This window comes from Siphateles boraxobius, unplaced genomic scaffold (assembly GCF_051911475.1).
Source record: "Siphateles boraxobius isolate OS27281-9 unplaced genomic scaffold, OSU_SipBor_1 19, whole genome shotgun sequence".
In the NCBI taxonomy this organism is placed as follows: domain Eukaryota; kingdom Metazoa; phylum Chordata; class Actinopteri; order Cypriniformes; family Leuciscidae; genus Siphateles; species Siphateles boraxobius.
In genome coordinates, this window is record NW_027508799.1 from 33,273,236 (window position 1) to 33,301,158 (window position 27,923).

At 38.0% G+C, this 27,923-nt stretch overlaps 1 protein-coding gene across 50 annotated transcripts in view; it reads right to left on the bottom strand.

The window, feature by feature from the left end:
- plekha5 (pleckstrin homology domain containing, family A member 5) overlaps positions 1–27,923 on the bottom strand; it is a 138,143-nt gene that overhangs the window by 27,277 nt on the left and 82,943 nt on the right. For 23 of the 50 annotated variants that reach the window (XM_077235087.1, XM_077235086.1, XM_077235081.1 and 20 more), the window contains 7 exons: positions 19,494–19,577; positions 9,771–9,891; positions 8,699–8,803; positions 7,446–7,518; positions 4,645–4,745; positions 3,206–3,321; positions 370–1,290 (listed from right to left, as the gene is read on the bottom strand). In XM_077235087.1, coding sequence (XP_077091202.1) covers positions 370–1,290; positions 3,206–3,321; positions 4,645–4,745; positions 7,446–7,518; positions 8,699–8,803; positions 9,771–9,891; positions 19,494–19,577 — 1,521 coding nt within the window. Of the gene's footprint in view, positions 1–369; positions 1,291–3,205; positions 3,322–4,644; positions 4,746–6,238; positions 6,272–7,445; positions 7,519–8,698; positions 8,804–9,770; positions 9,892–13,499; positions 13,539–19,493; positions 19,578–20,471; positions 20,759–27,923 lie in introns of those variants that run through there. The other 27 variants (XM_077235084.1, XM_077235083.1, XM_077235089.1 and 24 more) reach the window with 9 other exon arrangements.

A 27,923-nucleotide genomic window follows, 5' to 3' on the forward strand; every position in this document is an offset into this window, starting at 1 on the left:
CTCTCTCTCTCTCTCTGTCTCTCTCTCTATCTCTCTCTCTCTCTCTCCTCGTTTGCGCCCTGTCAAGCGCAGCAGTCATTCTATTACATCACTCACCGATCAAAAAAGGCTTTGGCGGGACACAAATTTGCTTTGGCGGCCGCCAAAAAGCGTATGATCTGACGGTTTTAGAAGATTAAATACAACCTGAAACTAAAAAACATATTTTAGCCCCGCCTCTATTTGAGACCGGCCTTTATTTACCCAAACCTGTCGCCACACCAGGCGTGTAAAAGGGACAGGCGTCTATTTGGGACTCGGCTATTATCTGAAGTTTTTTACGGTATATTGGATATATTGAAGAGAGAGTTGTAAAACGTGCTTCCTCACCTCCTGGTGTCGTCGTCCGGGGCCCGTGTGCGGTGCGTACGGACCCACTGCTCCAGCTGCTGCATGGAGCTGGTTCTGCTCAGAGATCTCTCGGGTTCTGCCGGCTGTGGCGGGACCGGCGTCCTCAGGGGCATCGTGTTGCTCATGTCTCCGGGGCTTCGGTCTCCTCCTCGTTCCCCGGAACCATTGACCTGGGACGGCATGTACGGTCCGGATCCGGATCCTGCGCTCTGGATCTGCCTGGAGGACGAGACGGCCGCAGCGATGGCCGCTGCTTGAGCCGGCTGGAGTTTGATGCTGTTGATCTTAGTGAGCGGTCGCTCCACTGCGCCCTCTTTCTGGAAACCGTATTTCTCGCCCTCCCGAGGGGGTGGGACGGGTTTTTCCGGGTCTTTAGGCTTATCTCCTTCCCTCGGGAGCGTGAGAGAATACCTTCCATCTTTCTGTAGAATCTTCTCGGTGTCTTTTGGTGGCGCGTCCCTCTGAAGCGTGTACTTATCTCCGTCCCTGTGTAGTGTGTACTTTAGCCCGTCTTTCTGGAGTAGGTACTTGTCTCCGTCTTTGTGGACGGCGAATTTGTCTCCGTCTTTTTGGAGGACATATTTCTCCACGTCCTTCTGCAACATGTAGCGGTCGTCATCCTTCTGCAGAGCAAGTCTCTGGGCTTCTTTGTGCAGAGCGTAGTTGTCGGTGTCTCTCTGGAGGGTGTATCGCTCTCCGTCTTTCTGCACGCTACTCCTGCTCTCTTTGTCCTTTTGGATACAGGGCTGCTTGTCCACGGGTTTCTGCTTCTTCTCCTCCTGGCGGTGAGTCTCGCGGTTTCTCTCATTGTTTTGGATCTCAGGTCGGGTTAGGACTCGGTGATTCAACATGTTGTTCATCTCCTGAGGGATGCGTGGGTCAACCTTTACCTTCTCAAGCCTGCAGATAAGAGAGAAAGAGTGTGAGAGAGAGAGAGAGAGAGAGAGAGAGAGACAGAGAAAGCAAGTGAGAGAAAGTCAGAACATTCATTCTTTGGATATTACCTTTCATGTACTGTGTAATATACAGTAGCTGTTTGTGAATGTAAAAATGTCTGGAAAAGTTCCAAAGGTCAAAGTGCAGATAAATGGAGTTATTGTCTCCAAACGAAAGAACCGATTCTGAACTGATACGAGTCGTCAGTAATTCCAGTCTTACTTTGCTCAAACCTACGTAGTTTTGTTTCCGATGCGCTGTAAGCAGTCGACCAATCACAACAGACTGGGCCATCTGACCAATCAGAGCAGAGAAAGCTCTCAGAAAGGCGGGGTTTATAGAGACTGAATCCTTGATCAAACCATTACAGACACTGTGAGAAAACAGGTGATTCTGCAATGTATGTTATAAGGATGCATGTAAACCCTGTTGTAGGAGATTCCAAAACAAAACTAAGATCCTTTAAAATAGCATAATGGGGCACTTTAAAACAAAAGACAGAACAAGCAATTAAACTGCTCTAAATGCACAATATATGAGCCCAGATAACCAATTAAATCTTTACTAGGTCTGTCACTTGACTAAACAATTTAATCAAATTAATTTACATACCGTGATTCACAACTTTACCGATATTGGCCAAAAAAGCCCCAAATTAAGATATTTTATGCTAGGGTTGTTGCATAAGCGTGTTTGAAGGGTTGCTGATTGGTTTGTAAAGCACACTTTTGTTATCTCTGCCTCTTTTATCATCCGCCACGTGAACACCTTAAGTCTGATCAATTAGTAAAGTAACAGAATGCCTCTCCTTTCCTTACCTTAAGTTTAATACTAAGGGAGCAGTAATTACACATTAAAAGCAACGGTCTGGTGGATCTAACCCTTTGTTTTACATCTAGTTTCTGTGCCCATCACAAAAACCTCCACTGTAATGTCTACACCAAGAAGCTTTCACAAAGATTATGCCTTAAAACTGTGTAATACAGAGCAACACTCCAACGAAACAGTCACACACTTTTTGAGCAAACATGCGTTTCCATTAGTAAAAGCCACTTTATTTCTATGAAAAGTGTTTGAGCCACAGATCATCAGAGCTGTGATCCAATTGCCAAAAAGCAATTTTAGTAAGATATCAAAAAAGCAAATATTTTTTGTCTGAGAGATTTCTTTGGCATCTGTGATTGTGCTAAAAGCTGCACTGGAACAAAGTCTCAAAAACATCCAATGCACTTAGAAATCTGTGAAAATCTGTGCTTGTGAGACTCTCTCGGGATAGAAGAGGCTCTTGTCTAGAAACTCGACAGCTTTCTTCAAAAAGATACGACAAAAGCGCTGTGATAAAGAGTGCTAAGAGCAAAGACGAAACACTGAAGTGACTCAGATCAACAAAGACAAGTTAACAACATAAAAAGTTCAAGATAAATAGAGAAAAAATAAGTCTACAAAGCCATGGTGCAATGTTTCGATTTGTGTGGCTCAATGTGGACCATTCAATGTTTCCCATTTATAACTTCTTTAAGCCATTTCATAATGATAGTACTTAAAAATGCTGACTTTCTGACATACAAAATGTTCTGAAGCAAACTCATTTAAGGGTTTCTCTCATTAAACCTGATAAGTACTTATTAACATGTTGACATTACTGATCATAAAGAAGGTATTTTTATTATATGATTATTTTTAAATTATTTATATTATTAACTACATTGATTTATTATTATTTGTATTCAATGTTATTGTTGCTTTTTTTTACTTATTCTTAACCTGGACAAACAAACAAACAAATAGCTGTAAATGTCAATGAAGTGGAACACCATGGATTTCAATCAGATGAGTTCTTTCTGATTGGATCACTGAGAAGCAAAGCTTGTTTTCTTACCTTCTGATTGGCTCGGTGTGGACCATTGCCGCGTCCGTCATAACCTTCATCCAAGACTCCATATCTTTGGCTGTGTCGGTGCTGAAATAGTATGTGCGCATGTTTGGATGCGTCGCCTAGTTGTGAGAAACCAACAGAGCAACCTGGGGGAAAAAAAGAGCAAACAAATGAATATCAATAAACAACTGCCTTGTGTCCTAGATGATGTCAGTGGCACAAAATGCAATAATGCTGGAGCAGTCTTTCTGAAGTGAGCAGATCTTCGTCAGGAGGGTTTGAGTTGACAGACCCCCATCACTCAGAGTCCCTCAGGAGTGTGTCTGACTGCGCCACTCTGACAGCTTTTGTCTGGATTCTCAAACCCGTCTTTCACAACAGTTTATAGAAGCTTCAACGAACAAAGCGCTGAACGCTTTGGAATAGTTAACAGAACTAGCGAGACCCTAGTGAGATCCCTCAATCTGCATAAGCAGCTTCCTCCTAAAGCAGACAAAAATTACATTTCAATAAGATGCACTCTTAAAAATAACGGTTCTTTATTGATATCAATGGTTCTATGAAGAACCTTTAACATCCATGGAAGATTTCTATTCCAAAAAAAGGTTCTTTGGAATGGAAAAAGATTCCAATCTATTTTATTTACAAAAAATGTAAAAATAAAATAATAATAATAAAATACTTTTGGAACTATTTTTAAGAGTGCATCCAATATTTTTTTGGAAAATCTTTGATATTATCACTTATGATTAGAGATGCACTAATGTTATGAAAAAGCACTATAGCATGAAACAGGCCAAACAAACCATTATTATTAATTAACTGCATGAAGGCAATGGGTTGTATAATTTTAGTTGGGGAAAAGCATTCAATCTTTCTCAAAATTCATACTTGTCTATTTATATATAAAGCAACAGTACTGGACTTATTTGTTAATGAGTTTATTAAAGAAATATGTAATGTTCTATTATAATAAGTCAAATATGAGTTGGTATTTGATCGCAAAAATAACCTCTGAGGATTGTCTAATAATGGATCCAATCCATGATCATCCTGGTATTTAATGTGCACTTTTTCTTTTTGGAATTTGCAGTGTGAAAAAACTACTAGCACTATTTATACTACAAAAGGCATAGAATAGTGCGTACGTATGCAAATTGAGATGCACCTATAGTTAAGGTCTAGATAATGACTAGATTTAGGCGTTCATGGTTAATACAGTGAGGTATGTTAATGTGTCATTGTGCAGACTCAATACTCACCGTATTAGCAAAGCTCCATCCAGTAAACTTGTTGATGCTTGAGTTCATAAAGCCTCTCAGAGAACGAGCCGCATCATTGTGAGAAAGAGAATAAGATCGAGATAAATAATGAAAATATCTGCACTAATCAGCAAATAACTCCACTGAGAATAAAACTCAAGTATTTCATCTTTGTCTGACCTTGAAGGCGTATTTCCTGCTTATGTGGTCGTCCACGGACAGCATGGAAATGTGGAAGCTGGGCAGGAGGATACTTCCCAAGATCCCTTCTTCTTTCTCATCTGAAGACACAAAGAGAGAGACGTAGTGAACATTAGCATATATTAGACGTCAGCCAGGGAAATTGTTACATTTGCAGCTGAAGCCATGACTGAGTGTTTATTTCGACTGGGGTGTTGGTAAACAGACAGTCTAGCGGGGCTGATGGGAAAACTGCAGGGCTGTGTGCATTCGAGCATGTCAATGAGGTTGTGACTGTTCTCGACTGTGAACTCTATCGTTTTGATTGCAGACTGCAACGAATCTGTCAAGAGTTGCTTGCCGACGGAGTCAATTCAAAGTGACAGCTGTGTTAACAGTTACTGTTATCGTAATAATGCAGAAAACAGCACGTTCCCATCACTAGCTTCCATAAGCACAAGACTTTTCAAGGCCATTATGCCCTTTATTTTTTACAACAATCACATGAAACTTGCAAAACTCATCATTTTATCATCTGTAAGGTCACTTAAAGAAGTAACAGCATGCATAAAGTCGAATACATTTCAGATCGACTGCAATTGTTAATGATATTGCTGTTATAAAACAGTTCAATAAACCAGAAGTTAATACTGAGCAACTTACAACCAACTAATCTGTCTGTCAATGAAAATACTTTCAAAGTCAAAAGAAAAAGTAACATAGCACATCTCCATGGATGCGTTTCAACAAGTGAAACAGTGTGTTTTTCAATGAATCTGCTGAATGAATGGTTTAATGAATCACTCAAAAGACACTTGTTTCGTTCTTGAATGAATCGAATCGGTTGAGTGAGGTATTCAATGATTGACTCTAAAATTCAGTTTGTGTCCAAATGAATCAGTGTTTTTGAAGGAATCGATTGAGTAAATGAATAACTAACTCATAAAGTCAGTCACAATTTATATATACTTACTATATTAACTGTTGCATAATTGATGTTAGGCAGATGTTTGAATCCCTAACCCGAAATATATGGGCAATATAATGATGCTTCACCACCATGTGTTGCTATCGTCTTTTAAAAGTTACATGGAGCCAAGTTTTTGGATCCATAAGTGTGTTCTGGAAACATCCCACACACTGTGTGCGGCTCAGATCCGTGAGGCGGTGTTCAGAACTCCTGTGTGTTGTTTTTGCTGAAGGAAACCCGCCGCTGGCTCACAGCAGAAACCGCGCTGAACCACTGACAGCAGCGAGACGAAAAAACAACACACAAACCAACACAGAGAGTATTTTCAAATCTCTTGTCAAGATCAGACTCAGCGTGGCAGCTTCAGGGAAATCACATACTGATACAAAAAATAAATAAATAAATCAAAGCCTAGAGTAAGTTCAGAGCCGGATATTAGAAATACACAGCTCTAACAATTCTGCTCAAAATCACATCCAACGCATAATTCCACAAACAATTCCATCGATTTTTTTTTTACAGAAATTTAACCGCAGTCATTAGGAATAGAGTTGTAAAGAACAATTCTTGTTCCTTAAAGGGATAGTTCACCCAAAAAAGAAAGTTCTATCATTATTTACTCACCGTCAAGTCTATACATGCATGAAGTTCTTTCTTCTGTTGAACATAAATGATGTTAAAGATATAAAATATATAATTTTTTGAAAGAGGTCTTTTTTATTTACCAAGGCTGCATTTATTTGATTAAAAAGATTCAGTAAAAACAGGGAACTGTTTTTTATGTGAATAGACTAGAATTCTAAGTAAACAAAAATTTGTAGAGAATCAATGTGTGATTAGGTATCACATGCCTTACATAATATGGGGGTTTTACCTTGGCAACAGACCATAACCAGTCAACTAGTGCAATGGTTCTCAATCCTGGTCCTGAGGACCCACAGCTCTGCACAGTTTGTATCTCTCCATCATTTAACACACCTGATTCAGATCATCATCTCGTTAGGAAAGTGAACTGAATTGGGTGTGTCAGATAAAGGAGGAATATAAAATGTGCAGAGCTGTGGCTCCCCAGAACCAGGATTGAGAACCACTGAAGTGCATCATGACTGTATGCAGTACCAGCTAGTACAGACAGGAGGCGCCAGTGATCCTGTACATTCAGGACTACATCAATGACATCCACACCGGTCTTCTTGAGCAACATTTAATCTGACCCGCCGATACAGACCCACAGAAAGACGGATGATATGAACAGACTGAGAGAACTCTGTGCAGTCTGAGCACGTCTGTTGCGTAGTTCGAGAACTCCTCTGTCTTTTCTGTCAGCCAATAAACAGCCTCGACCCTCATGGGCCCGGACATGAAAGAGCGATCTGATTGCACTGCCGGACTAGTTAATTGCACAATTTATGGAGATCTAGGAGCGTGTCCTCAGGAGACTTCAGCATGCAGTCGAACCCGGCTGGGTTCACCATTTGGACTCAAACTGTTTTGCCCCCCTTCCTTTCTCGCTGAATATGATTGTTAATTAAATAGAATACTTGACTATAAACTCAAGAACTGTTAACTGAATCATTACCGAATCGAAATCATCACATGGAATCAGAATCATTAAATTGCAAATCATTTCCCTGCATAAGCAACCACTCATTCAGCATTATTGACATGTTAACAGTGCTATGATTTGAAAAATATACCACGTAAAGCTTATAGATAGCAGTTCAAGTGTGCCACTTTGATAGTGGCATAAGTCAACAGAAACTGCTATGAGATAAACGTTCTAGCGTTAATCCTACCGCACAAACAATGTAAACGAAGACGCTTGACTCACCTCTGTAGTAGAAGAGACACATGTCACACAGCACAAACCATCTCTTCTTCCACATCTTCATCCCGGTACTGTCCTGCAAAAGTCCAGAAGCAACACAACAACTGTCAATCAAACCATTCAACCAATCACAGTGCATCATGGAGAAACCCGCCCATTCCAATGCTTGCTTATTTTCCTCAGACGGCACCAAATATCTCTGCTTCGGTCTCATTTTGTTGAGTTAAATTGCTGCGGTTCTCCAGAGCACAAACTCATCTCTTTTTTAAGGCGACTCATTTTATTTGAGGCATGAATCATATTCATATTCCTCCCTCGTGTTTTACTGTTTGTTGTGTTAATGTTTGCACCTTGTAAGCATGTAAATTTTAATTTCGACAACAAAGCCTGACGATTTTGCTTGTGCTGCGGGGAGCAGCTTTGATGGAGGATGTTTGGGGAAGGGAAGAGACCACCTCTGAAGTCGTGTTTTCGTGGAAACACACTGCTTTCAAAGGAACGCTGGCGCAGTGATCACACACACAAAGACAACATGAAGTTACTGATGCGGCCGTAGCGCTTTATGTGTTTGTTTCACTCCTTTCATGAGAAGTGCTTTTGAAAAATATGATGCCAAAGCACAAATGTGCCTAGGGAGTCGTGCATGTACTGCATAAAAGCACAGGCAGATGAAGCTTTGATTGAAACTTATGATGGATAAGCTTTTAAGTGCAGTCAAATCTCAGAAAACATGACCATCAGCAACAAAATAACTCAAAAAAGTTCATCTGATAACATTTACCTCAGTATGCACTTGCTTGTACATGTACTCTGGAAGTACATTAGTGTAACATGGTAATGCATATCATTACCATAATGCAAAACAACATTATACTTTTATAGATATAATTACATTTAATAAATTATATTTTTGACTGATAATTTTTTTTAAATGAGATTATGCCTGAATGTGCATAAATGTCATGCAAATAATGTTATAATGCAAAAATTATTTCTATGATGCTATATATTTTTTCCTGTTGAAGCACATAAGAGTCCCATGGAAATGCATGTCATTACCGTAATGCAAAACTGATTTTATAAAATAAAATAAAATAAAATGGGATAATTTGTACTTTTTAGCTTTTTGCATTACAGTAATGAGACTGAATGTGCATGTCATGAAAACAATGTAAAAATGCAAAAAACGTCATTTTTTCCTATTGATTTTAATACGAGTTTCTCCCATTCACATGTAAGATGCTGGAGTCACACACCTGTTTGTAAAGCCAGCCATTTTTCACCACCGGAGCATTGGGGTTCCTCCTGATAGAGTTGGACCTCTTACCAAAGTTGTGGACTTTCTTCGAGGACCTGGATGGCTGCAAACAGTGGAGAGGAGATTATTCTGAGAAATGACACTTCCAAGGACTCGAGCTTGCCTGTATATATTATTCAGTGATAGAGTTGTAAATAATTACAACTTAATAGTAAAGTCGTTTAGTGGATTTGAGAAACGAATGCAAGGCATGCATTATGAATCAACAGCACTTAGAAAGTTAAAAAGTCAACAAGCAAAAGTTGTTGCCCATGTGTTTTAACAGAAGCCAAAACACATGGGCAACAATAAGAATCTGTGGAAGAGGCGAGTATATCTGTCATTCATCTCGCTCTGATGAGGCACAATCATTCAGACCAGCAAGTCGCTGATCTCTGGACTTCGATTGTTCATAATGATAATAATAAATCATCAGAATAAAAAAGTTAGTCTCATTTCATCATCTTAGGATCTCCCGAGTCAAACTAACACTTCTTCCAGCCTTGTGAAATGTATCCGTTTATGTATTTGTATGCATGCACTGTATGCATATTCATTTATTTATTTGAGAACTAATCCAAGCCACATGCATTCATGAATTGTTTATCTTGTTTGGGTGTTTTTATGTTATAAAAAGTTGAGGGATATGGTAAATTGTCTGAAAGCCTAGTTGAGTAGTATTTTGAACGACTTGAATAATGAGGTTTAAGAACCTCTCAAAGGCAGAGTTTCCATACATATATTTTTATGCATTAAAAATGCAGGATGGAAAAACAAGATGTGAATCAAATTTACTGAATGCGCATAAAATATCTGCAATGCTCGCTTGAGATGGATATCGAACTAGTTGCCCATCCTAACACATTATTGCATTTTTATGATACTCTATATCAACTCAAGCAAAGACAATGAAGCAAATGTCCAGTAATGAGGAAAATAATTGGTCAAGATGCTATTGATGCATGATGGGACAGTCAAATCTGTCACGCTGGAACTAGGCCAAGGTCAGCGAGTTCATGTGTGTGGCTCACTCTGGTTGTGGGACTGCTGGGATGTGTGGTGTAGTCTGAGCCGCCCGTGTAGTTCGACGCTTCACTCATGGTGCTCGTTGGACGTTCTTTCTTCTCGGCCTCCGGTGCTTTGGTCGCTGGTCTGGAAGAGGAGAAGAAGAAAGAAGGAGAGATGCAGGGGAAGAAAAGAGGAGTAACATCAAAAATTAATCTTCTTTGCACATAATTCAGACCTGTAGGAATATTCTGGGTTGTTTATTTTATCTATTGCATGCTGTCTATTACCACAGACAAGTATTAATTCAAATGCTTTTACAGCAAAGTAACTCACAACGGAAGCAAATGACAAATGCAATATCAACTCTATATAAAATATTGTGGAATAAGTCCCACCTTCTGAACTAAAAGAGCTATTCGTCACTGCGGCGGCCTTTAGAAGCTTAGATGCGCTTTATGTCATGATTTAAGCATTTAGAAACACAATTTATGAGACTTTTGTAGTCGGATTTCATTGGTGATTTCAAATATGAAATATTATATCACTTTGGAGAATTTTATGTTTCCCCATCTAAAGATATTTATTTTTTCAAACTTAATGCATATGACATTTCCAAATGCCTACTATGCATTCATATAACCATATCACGACAGATGCATTTACCAATTAATTTTTTACCATGCATTTACCATTTTACTCACTACGGAAGATTGTTTGTGGTAATCGACAGCATGCACACCTGACATCAGGTTTAAAATAATCAGAAAAACTGGGTGAATGCAGAGCGATTGCTGTGCAGATGAGTGAGGAAAGCTCTTGAGCTTCTTCTGTGCAACACTCGAGGAGTTTGGGCTGTAAACTGCTGTTTTAATAAGTCAGAGCACTTCAGCATTGAGACAGAATGAGAAAGACAGAGAGAGGAAAGGGAAAAATCGAGCAGACCGGCCCCATGCATCAAAGCAATTACTCACTCCATGTCTCCGCTGATCTACTCCCACACAATTGACATCCTTAAATGGCCTGCCAGCTCCGGGTCTGACATACCGCATCCACAGTTTATGACCTAGTCAAGCTGAAGGGTAAAAGCAAACCGAAGGCCAGAAAAATCAAGGTTTAAAACCGAACGTCACAGCCTTATTTGACGAAAGTGAAGAAAAAACACAATAAATACGGGCATAAAGCCCTGAAATCCCGTGACACACGGATGCTGAATTGGGAGCCAGATCGGAGAGGCATTGTCCCGTAGGGTTGGCCTATATTCTGACGCTACGGTAGAGCGACGACGTCTCGGGATAGCGCTGCTATCTGGAGCAAGGGAGAAGAGAGAACACCAGGGTAAAAAATAAAGCTGTCTGGCTTCTGGGTCACCTCGCAAAAAAGAAAACACTTTCTTTTCACAAAAAGGCTGAATAATAGCACCGGTTAAACAGATAGATCGAGTCTCCCACATGCCCTGCTGACAAACGGCATCAGCAGGTTAAATATTGTTATGCTCTTATTATAACTGCATGTAAAAAAAATGACTTAAACATTAGGCTAAACATCTTAGACATAAAAAATAAGGTTATACAGGTTTGGGACAAATTGAGGTTGAGCAAAGGGATTTTTTTTTTGTTTTTTGTTTTTACCACAGATCATTTGCATGGGTCCCTGCCTTTTGACACAAGCATCTGATTTTGTGTTGGAAACAAACACAAAGAGCCACATTGTGAGATGCAATCATGCACACACCAGCACCACAGAGAGATGAAAATACAAAACACATTACACTGCTATCCTGGGTCACACAGACCCGAGTACGACCTTCCAGGCTGCTGATCTCAAATTAAATTGAGCATCCAACACGCCTATTAGCGTTCGTTAATTAATCTCTTCTGAAATAATGAGCTTTAGCGTGCGCTCAGTGGCCATCACTCGCTTGACATCTGACGGGTCTTCAGAGGAAGAGCGGTAGCCAGTGTGAAATTAGCCCGATGTCAGCCGGCTAAACCGCGCTGAATCCAGAGATAATTGACGGAGGACTTCAGATGGGTTTGTGGGTTGGATGGGCACCGGCACCGACTGGAGGTCATCAGCTAAAATGCGTGAGTCAGGCTAGCCTTTAAAACCCACCATTTCTCTCACAGCCTTCGACTCATGCTTTCCGTTCACGGCAGCATCATTAGACGGGGTTAAACTCAACAGTCTCGAGGAACATTATGAAAATATCACAAAACTGGTCTTACTGGATTCATTCCCAATGAAAAATATAGATTTTTATTTTTTAAAGGTGTTGAAGTCATCAAGAAATTATCCTAACAAAAGTATTTGGGCGGGACATGGTTTTATCCATCAGGAATTGATTGGAAACAGAAGATGAGATGAAAAAAGTGTCTATATATGGTCATTCAAGGGGATTGGTTAAAAAATGAGAGGGATTTGTGATGTCATACAGAAATGAAAGTAGTTTCAGAGGAGGAACGAAGTAATATATTTTATTATTATGAAGACAAACATTTTTCTTCATAATAATGCGGATAATTTAAAATAAGACCAGGAGCATCTGATAAAAATAGAAAATGATCAATTTAGATTTTATGACTGTACTGGTTAAATCTAAACCTTATCTCTAAATATTATATTTAGAGATCTCTAAATACTATTTTAAGATGTTATATATCAATAATATCAATCTATATTAACATTAATATAGTAACTATATTACTGTATAAACAGTATAGTAAATATATTGATATGTTTAAATAGATTTTATTTTTGTTTTCAGTTTCGTTAAAGTTCCATTAATTTTGTTGTGCATAATGTGTTTTGATTATGCATAATATTATGAATAATATTTACACACTTTTTTGCATCATTTCAGGGGGGATTTTTTAATTTCATTACACGTTTAGTATTCGTTAAGTCTTCGTTAATAATATCATATATAATGACCTGCTCTGAAGGCCTCGATTGTTGTCCTACTTTGCATCCCAGATGTTACCTAAAGAAACAGACAGGTAAAGCAGCATTCTGGGTTATTTTGGGCATCTTGGCTCTGGAAATCAATGTCAGAATGAGGAAAGCGGGCCTCTAGGACACATTCAGCTAAACTTTCCCCATCTTGGTTGCTTTCAGGACAACATTATCTCATTGTCCCAGTTAAGTGCTTGACATTTTAGAGCTATTTCCAATGGTGTGTTTGTTCTGACAAAACGTAACGATAAACTGTCAAAGTCGTGTCACTTACTGACAAAAACTAGCAGAATGGCATCGTTCTCAATCTAACAGGAGGCCACCAGGGGCGCGTGTACGTCAAGCCCCGTGACGGCGTGTGTTAAGCTGTGACTCGTGACGAATGAGTGTTTCATCTCCGTCCAGCGCTTGAAGGGACTGTTTACAGACTGGAAGTGCTCCGTCTCGTCGAGATGCGTGGGATTACGGGACCCCTGCTGAAGCGGCGGAGGACAACATAATTCATTTCTGACTGAGAGCGACCGCCCGCTCCCCACAAGGAGATGTTTCATGTTTCATATGCAACGTGGGTAAGACAAATCGGACGGCACACATAAATCTTGCCTATCTCCACATTAGCAATGCATAGCAGGATATCAGGCAATTCAGTTCAAATACTTGCCTTGGGTTAGTGTTTGAGCAGAATTAATGAGACACAATGGCAAAACAACCAGAGATGAATAGAGGCTCTGCAGCTCAAAAGCAGCGGGGTGATGTTTAAGAGAACAGATGAAAAAAAAGGGCTCCCTGAAAAGCATTACCTGTTTAAAACAGGATGGACTAGTTTCCCACAATTCAGGCTAGAAAACAGAAACAAAGGAAAGATGATGAACTGAAAGCATAATCATTTTGGGTTTGAAACAACTCAGAAGCAAAACAAAGTTCACCAGAAACCAATGAAAGGAAGATTCATGGAAAATCCAGATTCAGATGACAGACTGATGTGGTTTCTAATATAGGTGGTCATTAACTGCTCCAAGTTTGTGTGGAAGAGCTTTAGTTAAACCACTTTCAGCTGATTTGACTTGGATTTTCCTAATGTTAGAGAACAAAAAAAAAAAAGGAAATAATAAAAAGAGAAAGAAAGGAGTGAAGGTTGTGGAACAAATTATAATGGAGCAGAAATGCTAGCCTCAAGATACCGGACTCTCCCTAATGACACTAATTATTTTCTGTTTAATTACACAGACACCTACGTATAGTTTCCCCCTAAACCCCGTCGTCAGCTCACGGGCCTGATTCATCTCAGCTGGACTTCTGGCTGATCACATGTTGCTGAAGGCGTCTCAATCTGTCAGACATCAGCCTTCAGATAAACCAGCCGTGTAAATCTGCTCACCCGCAGGAGAACATGCTAATGCATGCAGGTAATTAAAGGTGTTTCTTTACCATCGTTTTTATTAAAAATTATATTAAAATATCAGATTTTAATATGACTTCATTTATTCTTACAAATACAGACTTACTTACAAAAATACATTATTAAAAAAACAAATTGCATTTTTTAAAATGAAATACGATTTCAAAATGTATTATGAAAGTTATTATTTTATTTTTTTCAAACAATTACAATGACTATTTTATTGCGTGTGATTTACAACCTGTAATAATTGTTTAAATTATGCATAAAGTGTGTAAATATTATTCAATATTTTGTGTAAAAAAAGCCATTTTATACAAAAAGTGTTTTATACAAATGTTATTTCCGTCACATAATGCTATTAAACAAATTTGACATGCATGGAAATTACATTTTAGTGAAAATGTTTTTGTTTTCTTTAAGAAAACAAACGACAATACTCCTGTGATGTATGTGTTGGACTAATATTAAATATTCAATAAAGTATTTTGTAATAAAGTATTGTTCAAATTGTTTAAAAATCACTGTACCAATTAAATCTTAAAATCTATAATATATATTTTATAATCTGGTAATTTTAGGAAAAACATTTATTTACATAGATATATAACAAAGTAGGCATAAGTGTAGTTGAAGAAACACCCAAATATGACTGCGTGGTTAATTGTTCCAGTAATGGAGTGTGTCTGAAGCTTTAGTCAGAGTTTTTACGGCACAGCGAGTGCTATTATGGCACACACCAGCCTCATATATCAACAGACTGGCACAATAATGAGGAAATATGAGGAGGGTGAAAAAAATGACTGCGCAAATTAATGAGGTTCCACTGTGACGATGAGAAACGAGAGCACTTCAGGCCGAGCACCACATTTGTGTGAAAGCTCTCGTACCCAGGGCTGTGTGAAATTTCCAGAATAGAAGTTGAAACAGATCATGGTTGTGTGATTCTCGTTTAAGGTGAGAGGAAACCAAGAGAATGGTGTCGTGGGCTTCAGTAACCCTGTTATCATGAAGGCAACATTTATATTGAATTTCCCTAGCGGATGAATAAAGTATGTGTGTGTGTGTGTGTGTGTGTGTGTGTGTGTGTGTGTGTGTGAGTGTGTGTGAGTGTGTGTGTGTGTGTGTGTGTGTGTGTGTGTGTGTGTGTGTGTGTGTGTGTGTGTGAGTGTGTGTGAGTGTGTGTGTGTGTGTGTGTGTGTGTGTGTGTGTGTGTGTGTGTGAGTGTGTGTGTGTGTGTGTGTGTGAGTGTGTGTGAGTGTGTGTGTGTGTGTGTGTGTGTGTGTGTGTGTGTGTGTGTGTGTGTGTGTGTGTGTGTGTGTGTGTGTGTGTGTGTGTGTGTGTGTGTGTGTGTGTGTGTGTGTGTGTGTGTGTATGTATGTATGTATGTGTGTGTGTATGTATGTATGTGTATGTGTGTGTGTATGTATGTATGTATGTATGTATGTATGTGTGTGTGTATGTATGTATGTGTGTGTATGTATGTATGTGTGTGTGTATGTATGTGTGTGTATGTATGTATGTGTGTGTGTATGTATGTGTGTATGTATGTATGACTGTGTGTGTATGTATGTGTGTATGTATGTATGTGTGTGTGTATGTATGTATGTATGTATGTAAGTATGTATGTGTGTATGTATGTATGTATGTGTGTATGTATGTATGTGTGTATGTATGTATGTGTGTGTATGTATGTATGTGTGTGTGTATGTATGTATGTATGTGTGTGTGTGTATGTAAGTATGTATGTATGTATGTATGTATGTATGTATGTATGTATGTATGTATCTATCTATCTATCTATCTATCTATCTATCTATCTATCTATCTATCTATCTATCTATCTATCTATCTATCTATCTATCTATCACTCTATCTCTCTATCTCTCTCTCTATCTATCTATCTATCTATCTATCAATCTATCTCTCTCTCTTTCTATCTATCTATCTATCTATCTCTCTCTATCTCTCTCTCTCTATCTATCTATCTATCTCTCTATCTCTCTCTATCTATCCATCTCTCTATCTCTCTCTCTCTCTCAATCTATCTATCAATCTATCAATCTATCTCTCTCTCTATCTATCCATCTCTCTATCTATCTCTCTCTATCTATCTCTCTCTCTATCTATCTATCTCTCTCTATCTATCTCTCGTTATCTCTCTATCTATATCTCTCTATATCTATCTATACATCAAAAACTCTCATGTTAGTCTTTATGGACACAACAATGCCAATTAAGGGATTCTGTGAAAATTAAAGACAAGTAAGAAATGTGGTGGGGAAACTGCTGTTTTAAAACTGTCGTCTCCTGCAGTTGATTTGTACGGGCCAGATGCAACAATCTCCTCGACTGACGACACTCTGGAAAAGTTTATTGTCCAGCTGATTAAGACGAATCAATGGCCTTTAAAAAAAAACAGTCTGAAATATGAAGGGCATCTGTGGCTTGAGGAGCTGAATGTCCAAAAATTCAACTTCACAAAAAATTAAAGTGCCCCTATTATGCTATTTTAAAGGCGTCTAATTTTGTTTTGGAGTCTTCTACAACAGGTTTAGATGAATCCAATGTCAAAAAACACTTTAATTTACTCATAATATACTTTGCATCATCACCTAATTTCTCACAGCGTCTGAAACGCTTCTATCAAGGATTCGGTCTCTTTAAACCCCGCCTTTCTGAGAGCTTCCTCTGCTCTGATTGGTCAGATGGCCCAGTCTGTTGTGATTGCTCTACAACATGTTTAGCATACCCTAAACAACTCTTACTTTCTACTGATTTTTTTTTTATTTTTATTTTTTTACACTTTTCTGATTTTATTTATTGCAAAAACAGCAACAACTTTTCTCTCAAAATCTTGCTGGAAGCAACAAACCAATTAACAAAACCACAGATCTTGATCTCTAGGGTATTTTGCAGGAAACGCAAAGCAAGAGCAAGGTCTCGGAGTGAAGACTTGTGTGAGCATTATATCGTGTCCTCTGCTCTGAGATTTTACAAACGCACGCACACCTCAAAGTGCAACTTTCTCACGTTGTCGAAAACCGCCCTGAGCAAAAATAAGTGTAAATGACATTAGCATCGACTAAAAAAAGCAAGATGTAGGTGATAATTGAAACAGGTAGAAAAAGGATCTTGCAATCAGCAGTAAAGCAGAACGTGGAGCTGAAGAAGGCACTAACTCTCATTAGTTTGCAGTGCTATAGTTCACTTTACTCTGAAAAACACTAAAAACAAGACAAGATACAGCGTACTAAAGGAAAAGTTGACCCCAAAATGAAAGAGCTACCATCATTTACTCGCCATCATGTTGTTTCAAACCTATATGGTGCTCTTTCCTCCATAGAAAACAAAAGGAGATGTTTAGCAAAACGTTCATGCTTCCCCTGCAAATACGGAAAATTGGTAACACTTTACAATAAGGTTTCAATGTATTAATTTACATTGAGCAAAATATTTGTTACAGTATTTATTCATCTTTGTTACTGTTAGTTAATGAAAAAACAGCGGTTCATTGTCTGTTCATGTTAGTTCACAGTGCGCTAGCTAACGTTTTTAAATATTAACAAATACAACTTTTGATGTTAATAATGCATTAGTAAATGTTGATATTAACATTAAGTAAGATTAATAAATGCTGTAGAAGTATTGTTTATTCTTAGTTCATGCTTATTAAGGTAGTTAATTAATTTTAACTAATGAAACCTTATTGTAAAGTGTTACCCTGAAAATAAATGGATAAAAACACAATACAAGTAGCCTGCATGACTCCAGACTTATTGATACTGATAATTTTAGAACCATTTATATACTATTATTGTTATTATTATTACTATTAAGTATTTATTTCATTGAGTATTTATTTTAAAAGTGGTTGTGATTTGTATTAGCTTCTTTAAATGTTTTTATATACATAGCATACTTCGTTTCTAAATATGAATCTATTTTTGTAGCTAATTTTATTTAGCTTTAACTTATTTTAATTTCAATGTATGTCAAGTTTTCACAATTAAAATTTTACATTTCTTTTTTCATCTAATAGTTAATGCATTTTATTTTTAATATATTTCAGCATTATTTCAATTGACAAAAATCATTTTTAAAAGTTTTAGATTAAGTCAACAATAACAACGCCGCCTATAATATAGTGCATACGGTCTACTTTCATTGTGCTTTTTTGTCATTTCTTCTCATTTTTGAAGGTTGTAGATGACTGTTGTATGAAAAAGGAGCAGAACAAATTTGCTTTTGTGTTCCACAGACGAAAGAAAGTCAAACAGGTTTGAAACGACACACGAGTGAACATTGTGCCGTACGTCTTCATCAGATTTGCATCACGAGCGTTTCTGTCCATGGCAGATTCGGTCTCTGCCATCATCTCTTCAGAGCGAGAGGATTTGAAGTTTATCTACGGCAGCTTTTAGTTGGTATCTGCGAATGGAGACTACAGACGTCGTTCTGTGGCGTATGCTGGATAAACGGCAGCGGAGGGAAGTTGTTGACTTTGCTAGAGGACGCAGGAGAGATGAGAAGGAAGAAGAAAAGAGAAAGAGAGCAAGATAAAGAGTAGATGTGTTTGACAGCGCTTAGGCTCTCAGCTCGTTCTTCCAGTGGTTTGAGGGCATTCGGCTGAACACAATTATCAGGAGAGCAGCTCGTGTTGGACAGGAGAGGTGAGCTGTGAAGAAGAAGAGGAGGAGAGCAACACTCCCACTGCATTTTCCCAGACTAAAGCCATGACTTCACTACCGGTCGGCTCCAGTCGGCATAAACGCCACCCCGGATGGGTACATGCACATAGTTATTTTCTCAGCTCTTCATTAATTGCTGGCCTGTTAATTGGTAGTGGCTTTGTGTGAAAATGTGGGGGTGTGTTGACTATTTAGTGGCTCATTCTTTTAAACCACACACAAAAAGTAACACTGGCATCCATTAGCAGACGGCCTGAGAAAAGCAATGCTTTTGGATCAATCTCATAAAAACCGTAAAGGTTTTACCACAAAAAAAAATGTGCGTATTCTTTTGCACACACACACTTTTCTCTGGCCATATTTTTATGAGATTGAATCAACATGTACTCATCAGCAGACTAATGGAATATAATAATGCCTTTTTATCCTGAGTAACTTATAATTCTTTTAACTTATTTGTCTCAAATGTGAACTGAGTACTTTTCTCATTTTCATAATTTCCAATTAACCAACATTCAATACACCCCCCACCCCAAAAAACACAAATTAACGTCCTTCTTCCAGTGATATAACAGTAGATGAGTACATTATCCAACATGATGAATGTGATTTTTGTGTGAACTTTAGACAAAGCACTCTGTTTCTGACTCAATGCTGCAGGAAACTGTGAAGAGCCAGTGGAGAGAGAGAAAGAAGTGACTCACTGTTCGTTGACGACAAAGATGCAGTTGTCTTGCGAAGGAACGCCTGTGACGGGATGCTTGCAGGTCACCTTTCGCTCATTGTGACTGTAGGAGAGAAAAGAAAAAGGAATTGTGGGAATTAGAGACATGTAAGACTGATGTTCACACTTTGACACTCAATAAAGAGCCGTTTGATAATTGAAATTAGTGGTCTAGCAATGTGATTTTCATGCTGGCCTACTAGGAAAGATTACCGTCTGAATGTTGCTATCAGGGCGGAGGAAATTATGGTATGGTACGCAAACTGTATTTTTCAATCTGCTTATCTGTATTTTTTTGCAAAGCAACTGGTAGACACATGAAGGTTGTTTAAGCAAAGTCAAAATGTATCTTAAAAACTGAGGTGTCATTTTGAGTAAATATTGGCTACTACTAGTATTTTTGGTTTACATCCTTAAGTTTAAAATATAAATAAAAATATTTAATACATGAATTAAAAAATAAATATAACATATACAAAGCAAATTTGATACATGTGTATTTATATATATGTATGTACATATATAAATGTGATAAATAATTCATACTGTAATTAAAAGAAAATAATAAATAGAAATGTAAAAAATATATACTTTATGATATATATATATATATATATATATACACACACACACAGTATATACAGTATTTATTGTTGTTTTGCTCAGTTGCAAGTCACTTTGGATACAAGCATCTGTTAAATGAATATATGTAAATAGTTATCATTATCACTCTAACTAAACTATAACCCAACTATATTTAGCAAAATGGTCCACCAGGGTAAACGTCAGCTCCTCCAGCTGATAGTCCACCTAAACCAGCTTTGACCAGTTAGAACCCATCTAAAACCAGAGTCAAATATGATGTAACCCAGATGAAAACTCAACAGATGACATCTACCCGAAAATCTCCTCAGCAACATCCTCCTGAATAAACACACACTCACAGAAAACTACACACCTTGAGCGAGGGGTGGTGCAGAATTTCAACATGTCTCTCTCTCCGGGGGCCGCCAGTGGCTCTGTATCCCCTCAATCCTGTCTCTCTCTCTCTTTCTACTCCTGCTGTTTACCACCAATCCAAGCATGTAGTCACTCACTGCTGCTGCTTTCCTCAGTCATACGCCCCGATCACAAGAGCATGAGCCAGACATCCCCCCCCCCGTCTCTCTTCTCCACCCTCTTCCTCTCTGCCATGAGGCGCCGACGTCTCAATAAATACAATTACCAGCGCAGTCACACGCAGACAGAGCCATGAGAGGACAGAGGAGGCCGTTCACACAAGAGAAAGGCCGTTTAGCAGTGATAAGCGCACACAACGGGCTTCTCTCTCACATGGAGGAGTCACAGGGCTTCTGGGTAACATGTGGACAGACTGTGGCATGCTGGTAATAACATGTTTTGAGGTGAACGAATCAAGGTTGAGGAGAAATTCAGAAAACATTCACACAGAGAGTTGAGAAGTTCACAAAACACACACACATGCATAAAGCACAGTATTCCTAGTATTTTTTCAGACAAATTTAGCAAAACGGATAAGTGCAAAACCCAAGTTGTCAGACATGAGACGTGATTTTCTATTTAAGCCTATAAACAACCAGAGTTTGGAGCGATTTCGCCATACAGGCGGGCTTTGCAATGAAGTGTTGTCAAAAGTATAGATTTTTCAATGCATATCGATACTGAAATATCTGAAACGCTTCCAATACTCATTTTCAGCAGAATGCACGATACCAGCTGCACTTTCTTGCTCCATCTCTCCAACAGCGAGTGACACACAAACCCGCCTCTCTCACTCAGGTCTTTTGCTCCAGATGACTATTGTTGGTGTTACAGGGCTTGAATTTGGGATTGTGCGTATTGCGCATAATTTTACTCATTACCGCAGATTGTGCTCACACACACATAGTGCACACATAAAGCCGCCTCTCAGTACTAAATTTAGTTATTTTTTACTGCTTATTGCGCTTATAAAGTGTCAAATACACACAAAATGATGTCAAAATGCTGGGTATTGTGAGTATTCATGTAAACTAGCGTTTCTCAACGGGGGCGGTACCGCCCCCTTGGGGGCGTTTGGACAGTGTCGGGGGGCGTTGGGAACGAGGCAGCTGAGAGGGGGGCGCTCAGGCACAAATGGGGGGCGTTATGTCTGACTGTGGAACTATATACTCACTGTTATTATCACAACTTTTTTAAGCCTCTGACAACACATACAATGTTAATTTGAATGCATGGGCGTTTTAGGTACAGCATTGATTTCCACGCTGCTGCTCAAATCCATTCCACCTTCATTCGGAGTCCCACCAGGCCAGACGATCCAATACGCACGTGCAGTCCCAAGCGCGAGTCTCAGGTTCCTATGAGAATATTAATATAAAATATCATATCGTAGAACATGTAGCCTACCGGTATATGAAATAGTAGCCTAGGCGTCATTTAGCCTACAGGGCGGTTTTGAAACACTTTTAAAACATCTCGCGGCACGGATGTACCAATACAAATAAAACATATCCAGTTAACTAGCAGCATTCGTTTCATTCGTTTGTTAAATAAGAGACGATCTAGCGCTGAAATGTGTTGTCTTCACTCGGACGCGCACTTCAGTCCGTTACGGAAAGTGAAAGTCTCCCTAAAAGATGTAAGAAATAAAAAAGCGAAACGGATGTATACTATTTTTGAATCCCTTTCTTTTTGGAATTTTTTGTAATGTTTCCCCTTATAGTTTTTTTTTCTTTCTGTCTATTGTTTCTTTGATGCTATTATGAATGTAATAGATATAATACTATGTGATCCTCCGTATGTGTATGTTATATATTGTTCTTGTTATGCAATAAAAAAAAAAGAGAAAAAAAAAAAGAAAGTGAATCAGGACATCATCACATCTTTGTATACATTTTTATTTATTTACATCAGTAAGCTAACGTTACAAGACATCGTCTTTCAAAACATTACCTGCGCAAAAGAAAAAAAAAAGAATGAATGAGTCATTCGCACTTTTGAAAATGCCCTTCCGAATGCGTCTCTGTCCGACATAATTCCATAGCGTCCATGTTTTAATGTAAAATAAAATTATGTCTGTGTTAATTAATTAATATTTAAATGTTGCTAGTAGCCCACTCAGACTTGTCCCGGCTAGTTACCGGCAAATTATCTCCATGGCAACGCTTAAAAACAAATGCCGCAGCCGGCAGAGTGGTAGAAAGAATGTGTCCAATCAAAATGTACACAAGCTTCGCGGTTTAAGATTAATGTGTCCAATCAAAATGCACACAATCACGTAAACTAAAACAATTTTGACATCAAAACACATTTAAACATCATGGCGGAAAACAAGAAGAAGTGCAGACAGTATAGTGTCGAGTATATTAAATATGGATTTATTCCCTCACCCACGAACATCCAGCTCCCTATGTGCCTGCTTTGCCAGCAGGTTTTTTCTAACGAGGCAATGAAACCGTCCCGTCTTAAGGAGCACCTTACTAAAATTCACCCGGATAAGGCATCCAAGGATGCTGCGTTTTTCCAGAACATCAAGGAGCAGCTTTCGAAACAGTCCATCTCCAAGATGTTCGCTAGGAAGGTAAACCAGACAGACAGTGGGTACATAGCTGTACAGGGCAGGTTTTTTTTTTTCTCATCTCCATAAATATATCTACTAGTAAAGCTAATGCAAGGGCTAGAAATCAATCAATCCTTTGTATCAAATGCAATGAATCCTCGTCATCATGTCATGGAGAGCGCAGTTCATGCTTTCTTAGCAACAACAGACGGGAGCGCAAGCGCTTGTGGAAAGGAGAAAACGATGCGGCCCTTATGTACACTTATTAGGTGTACTTTAGTAATTCAGAATAAGACAAAAGCATGGTTTTGAAAATGGATATACTGACTCAATACATAAATGTTTCACAATTTAAATACTTAAAGTTACGGATTTCATAATAATAATAATGATAATTATAATTTTAAGAAGAAAATAAGGACGTCAATCATACACATTATTATTGTTTTTATTATTATTATTATAACAGAATGATAATCAGCATACATTCAATAAAGACATTTAGCCCTTTTTTGGTGGTGGTGGGGGGCGGTCAGGGTTCTGGATCTTGGAAAGGGGGCGCTGGGCCAAAAAAGGTTGAGAACCACTGATGTAAACACACGCAGTTATATTTTAAGTGAACGTAAACAGTTGAGAAAAAAAAAACGTATGTGTAACCGTATAATGGATCGTCCGCCAGGTCTTAAAGTGACAGCGACATAATATACCTGCTGCCAAATTAAGAGATAATATTAAAAATATATATATGGGAGTATTTCCCCATGGTATCAAATGTCAAAATTGTGGCCAATAAAAATGGAAAACCACTTTGTAAAACCACTAGCCACAGTGGCTGGTGAGCAAAAAAGGTTGTAAAAATACATTTATATTTTATTGTATGTTTTAAATTGTAAAGCCTATTTTTTTTTTCGTTAAAATATTTATACATCATGTTATATTTGTTACATTGTTGATATTTGTTACACTGCCTTTATGCTAATGAAAATTTAAATAAATAAAAATGTTGTACATTCAATTTAAGTAGTATACATCTTTTTGCATTACGGTAATGACAATTTTGGAGGAAATGTGCTTATGTCAAGAAAATTATTTCTCAATGCAGAAATATATATATATAATATAAAATAATACAAAAATCCACAGAGGTTGATGCCCACATATGCCCACTGAGCAATTGGATGTATGATGGATTGAAAAGCGGTTGTTAAAGTGATTATCATCTTTCCAGAGTGAGTGTTGCCTTGGCAACAATAAATTAACCAGTACACATCCCAGAAACCGTGAGCACGGTCGTCCCAAACGGTTTCAGCAACCAAAGTTTGAGTCAATCATTTCGCTCTTAGTGGGTTTCAATTGAACAGATTTCAAGATGAGAAGCACAAAAAGGACACAGAAGACCTAAGGATCTTGTCCAAGGTGAACGAGGGACAATCAATACGTTACTGTTACCTAGTCTTTAGGACAAACGCAGAGTTAAAAGCTTTCAAAAAGGAGATTAGATAAAGATTTTCAGTCTGGTCTTCAGCAGAGCCATGACAACATAAAGACGCATAATCTTCAGAACAGAAACACTATGCTTGGGCTCAGCCCTAGTTAACACTCCTCACTGCATCAGGAGAGTACATGTGACACGACACCACACATTATGTCACATAACTGCGGGGACATCTTCATGCATACATGCATGGCCGACAGCAGATCGCATAAAAATAGCTTGCCGTTCTTCAGAGACTCTCTCTCCGCCACTCACAGGTGCATTTGGCCGAGGAAGTCACACTTCACTTGGTTGTGTCACATGTGCAGATCACCCAGGGTTGGTGTATTCCTCTGCAAGTCCTGCAGGGACAGCAGGTGTGCTGGAGAACAGGTGGACACGTCCAGCTGTGGACGAGGTGTTAGTCCGCTTCTCCAATCTCTGCAAGACCCCCTAAAACGGCCCGAAGGCATGAACGAGAGAGACGACAACAACGGATGATTGAGGAGCTGTCAAGAAAACACACATCTTCGTGAATCTCCACAACCTGACGGCACTCTGAACAGCTTTTTAATGTGTTTTAAACACAGATTGATTTTCTTGACATCTTAATGTACAGATGATGGGTTTATAAACCACATACAGCTGCCACTTCAGTGTAACCGAGACAAGTATAGACATGGTACAAACACAAGTTATATATATTTTACTTTTTTTTTTTGCATTGTAATTTTTTTAAACTATTTAATCAACTGTAGTTAAAAACGATATAAACCTTTCATATACCCGGGTCAGTTTTTGACCCAGTAAAATGTGAGCTTTACAGTAGAGCCACTGTTTACTTCACAAAAACGTGTAACAATTTATCTATATAAAAAGAATTATGTGTATTTTGATAGTCTTAAGCAACGTTTTGTTTTTTCAAACTAAAACTGTGGATTCTTCAAAACTGACCCGAATGTGATAGGACGGTTAATGCACTAAAACATTTTAAGATCAACTGCAAAAATGAGTAGAGACATTTGGAGATGATTTTAAGCAGAATAGTTGAACGCCTATAAATACAATCACTTGTAATCTGACATTATTGCTAATTACTTTTGACGGACAAACATTCTAGGAGTTTGAAAAAGTCGTTTTTTTTATAAGAAAATCTAAATGGCGTACAGGAAGTTTGGTCGACTACTGGTATTTATGTTCTCATGATCCAAGGAATCTATTAAGACCAGTTCCGTTACAATAGACAAAATTAATCAAAAGCTATTAGAATTTTTTTTTTACCACAAGGTGGCGGTGTCTTGAAACTTTGAGTTCCTTCTGGGCACGGTGCCGATGACACTTACAGAGTATCATAACGTATGTCAATGTGTTTGTAAAATACAGCATTTTGCAACAAAAATTTAAAATGGTCAATATGGGAAAACTAGGTATAGTTCAACTCGGCATGTTCCACCAAATCTTTTGATTTTTGGCCATACCGTTAAGAAGTTATAAGCAAAATAAAAAATTTTCATATCTCATGTCGACTAGGAAGCACTGTGCCAAAACTGTGCAGGTATGCCTAGGTAGAGATATAGCCTCAGGTCCATTTTGCCGTGCTCTTCGTCAAATTTGTGAACATAAATGCTTGCTTTGATGAAAAGCTTGGACAAAAATGAAGGCTTGTTTTTCTCTCATCCTCTTCAAAGAGATGAGCACTTAATTTGATGGGGTAAAACTAGTAATATTAGTAATGGAGAACATAGAGCGGATGATAGCTCATTTTCTGCTGGGTCATTGTGAAAGCCCGCGGCGGCACAAGGGAAATTGCTGAAAATCACAAGTGCCTGTTTGAGCTTTCACAGAGATATGCTCATGTGATCATTCGACAAACATGAGAGCTTTCAGAGAAGTGCCTGTCCTCGCCACCGGCTACAGAGACGAGAGTCAGAAAACAACACACCGCATTAAAGACACGTCACTGTTAATGATAAGACTGGAGTAATGGATGTTGTGGAAATGATAGGACATGTCGGTATATTCACTTAAATCCCCGTTGCACTTACTAAGAGCGGGTGCGGATTTGATAGCGATCAGTGATGTCAAGGGAAATTCAGTAATGAATTTTTTATTGGAATAAAATCAACAAGCATTTTCCACTGTTCCTTTACTCTGACTGCACACTGACAGCAAACAAGCACATTACAAATCACACTAATTGGTTGTAAACACAATTTGTCAAAGCTCAAGCCACAGGCTAAGAGAGAGAGAAAGAGCAAACAGAGAGAGCGATCATGACAGGAAGTGATAATGCTTTTAAAAGGGAAGCATTATGTAGGGAGAATCAATATAAAGTGGGCAACAAGTTAAAAATTGTTTCTGTATACACACAAGCAGCTTTTGAGATGACACTGTACATCAGTGACAAAAAATAACAGAAAAAAAAATCGGACTGTGGATGTGTACATATTTTTGCAGTATGCATACTGTACCAAGTATGCAATCTGCATGGCATACTACAGTATACGAACAAACATAACTATGTCACACTACACTGAAATAGCATCCCATTATGCAATGAACATATTATTTATGGCTCATCATTTGCCAACAGTCAAGAGATTTTTATTAAAAAAATAATTAGAAAAAGTATAATAGCCACATTTAACCCGATAAAGCCGCAAATTTCGAAGTGCTCTAAATGATCAACATGATAAAAATATATTTAAAGTAAAGAAAACGAATGATATAATATCTTTTTATATCATTAGTAATATTTCAAGATACATATTTACTGGACTGAAGCAATGTGGGTTCACTTGATCCACTCATAATTTTTTAGAAAAATCATATTCAAATGTGAGTATCAAATATGATCATCCAGCTTTTGAGGAAAGATTATTTATCTTCATAAATCATCATATCTCTCAATCATCATTGTATTGCTTTACATTGAATGTTTTAAAACTACAAAGCTTTTATCATAAATCTAAGCACTTAAATATAGTTTTACTACAAGATATTATTGGGTGATGGCGGATATTTATATGCATTTTATGTCAATAGTCTGCTATACTGTTATAAAGATCTTAATGATTTACATAAGCAGATTTCATCTTACTTTTTGCCCATGTAAATATCAGCATCTGCAGCATATTAATAAAATAAATAAAGAATAAAATATGAGCTCCATTTTCTCACTATATAATACTGTACGAGCAATAAAAGCCTGATTTATCAAGATATTTAGATATCGTTTAAAGGTTCATAAACTATTTTTTTTAAAAATTATAATTAAATATGTATTTAATTACAGACTTATTTCATGTCATACTTATACTAAAGTATAACGAATACTGTGTACACTTCGTACTGCATACTACAACAAAATGCATTGT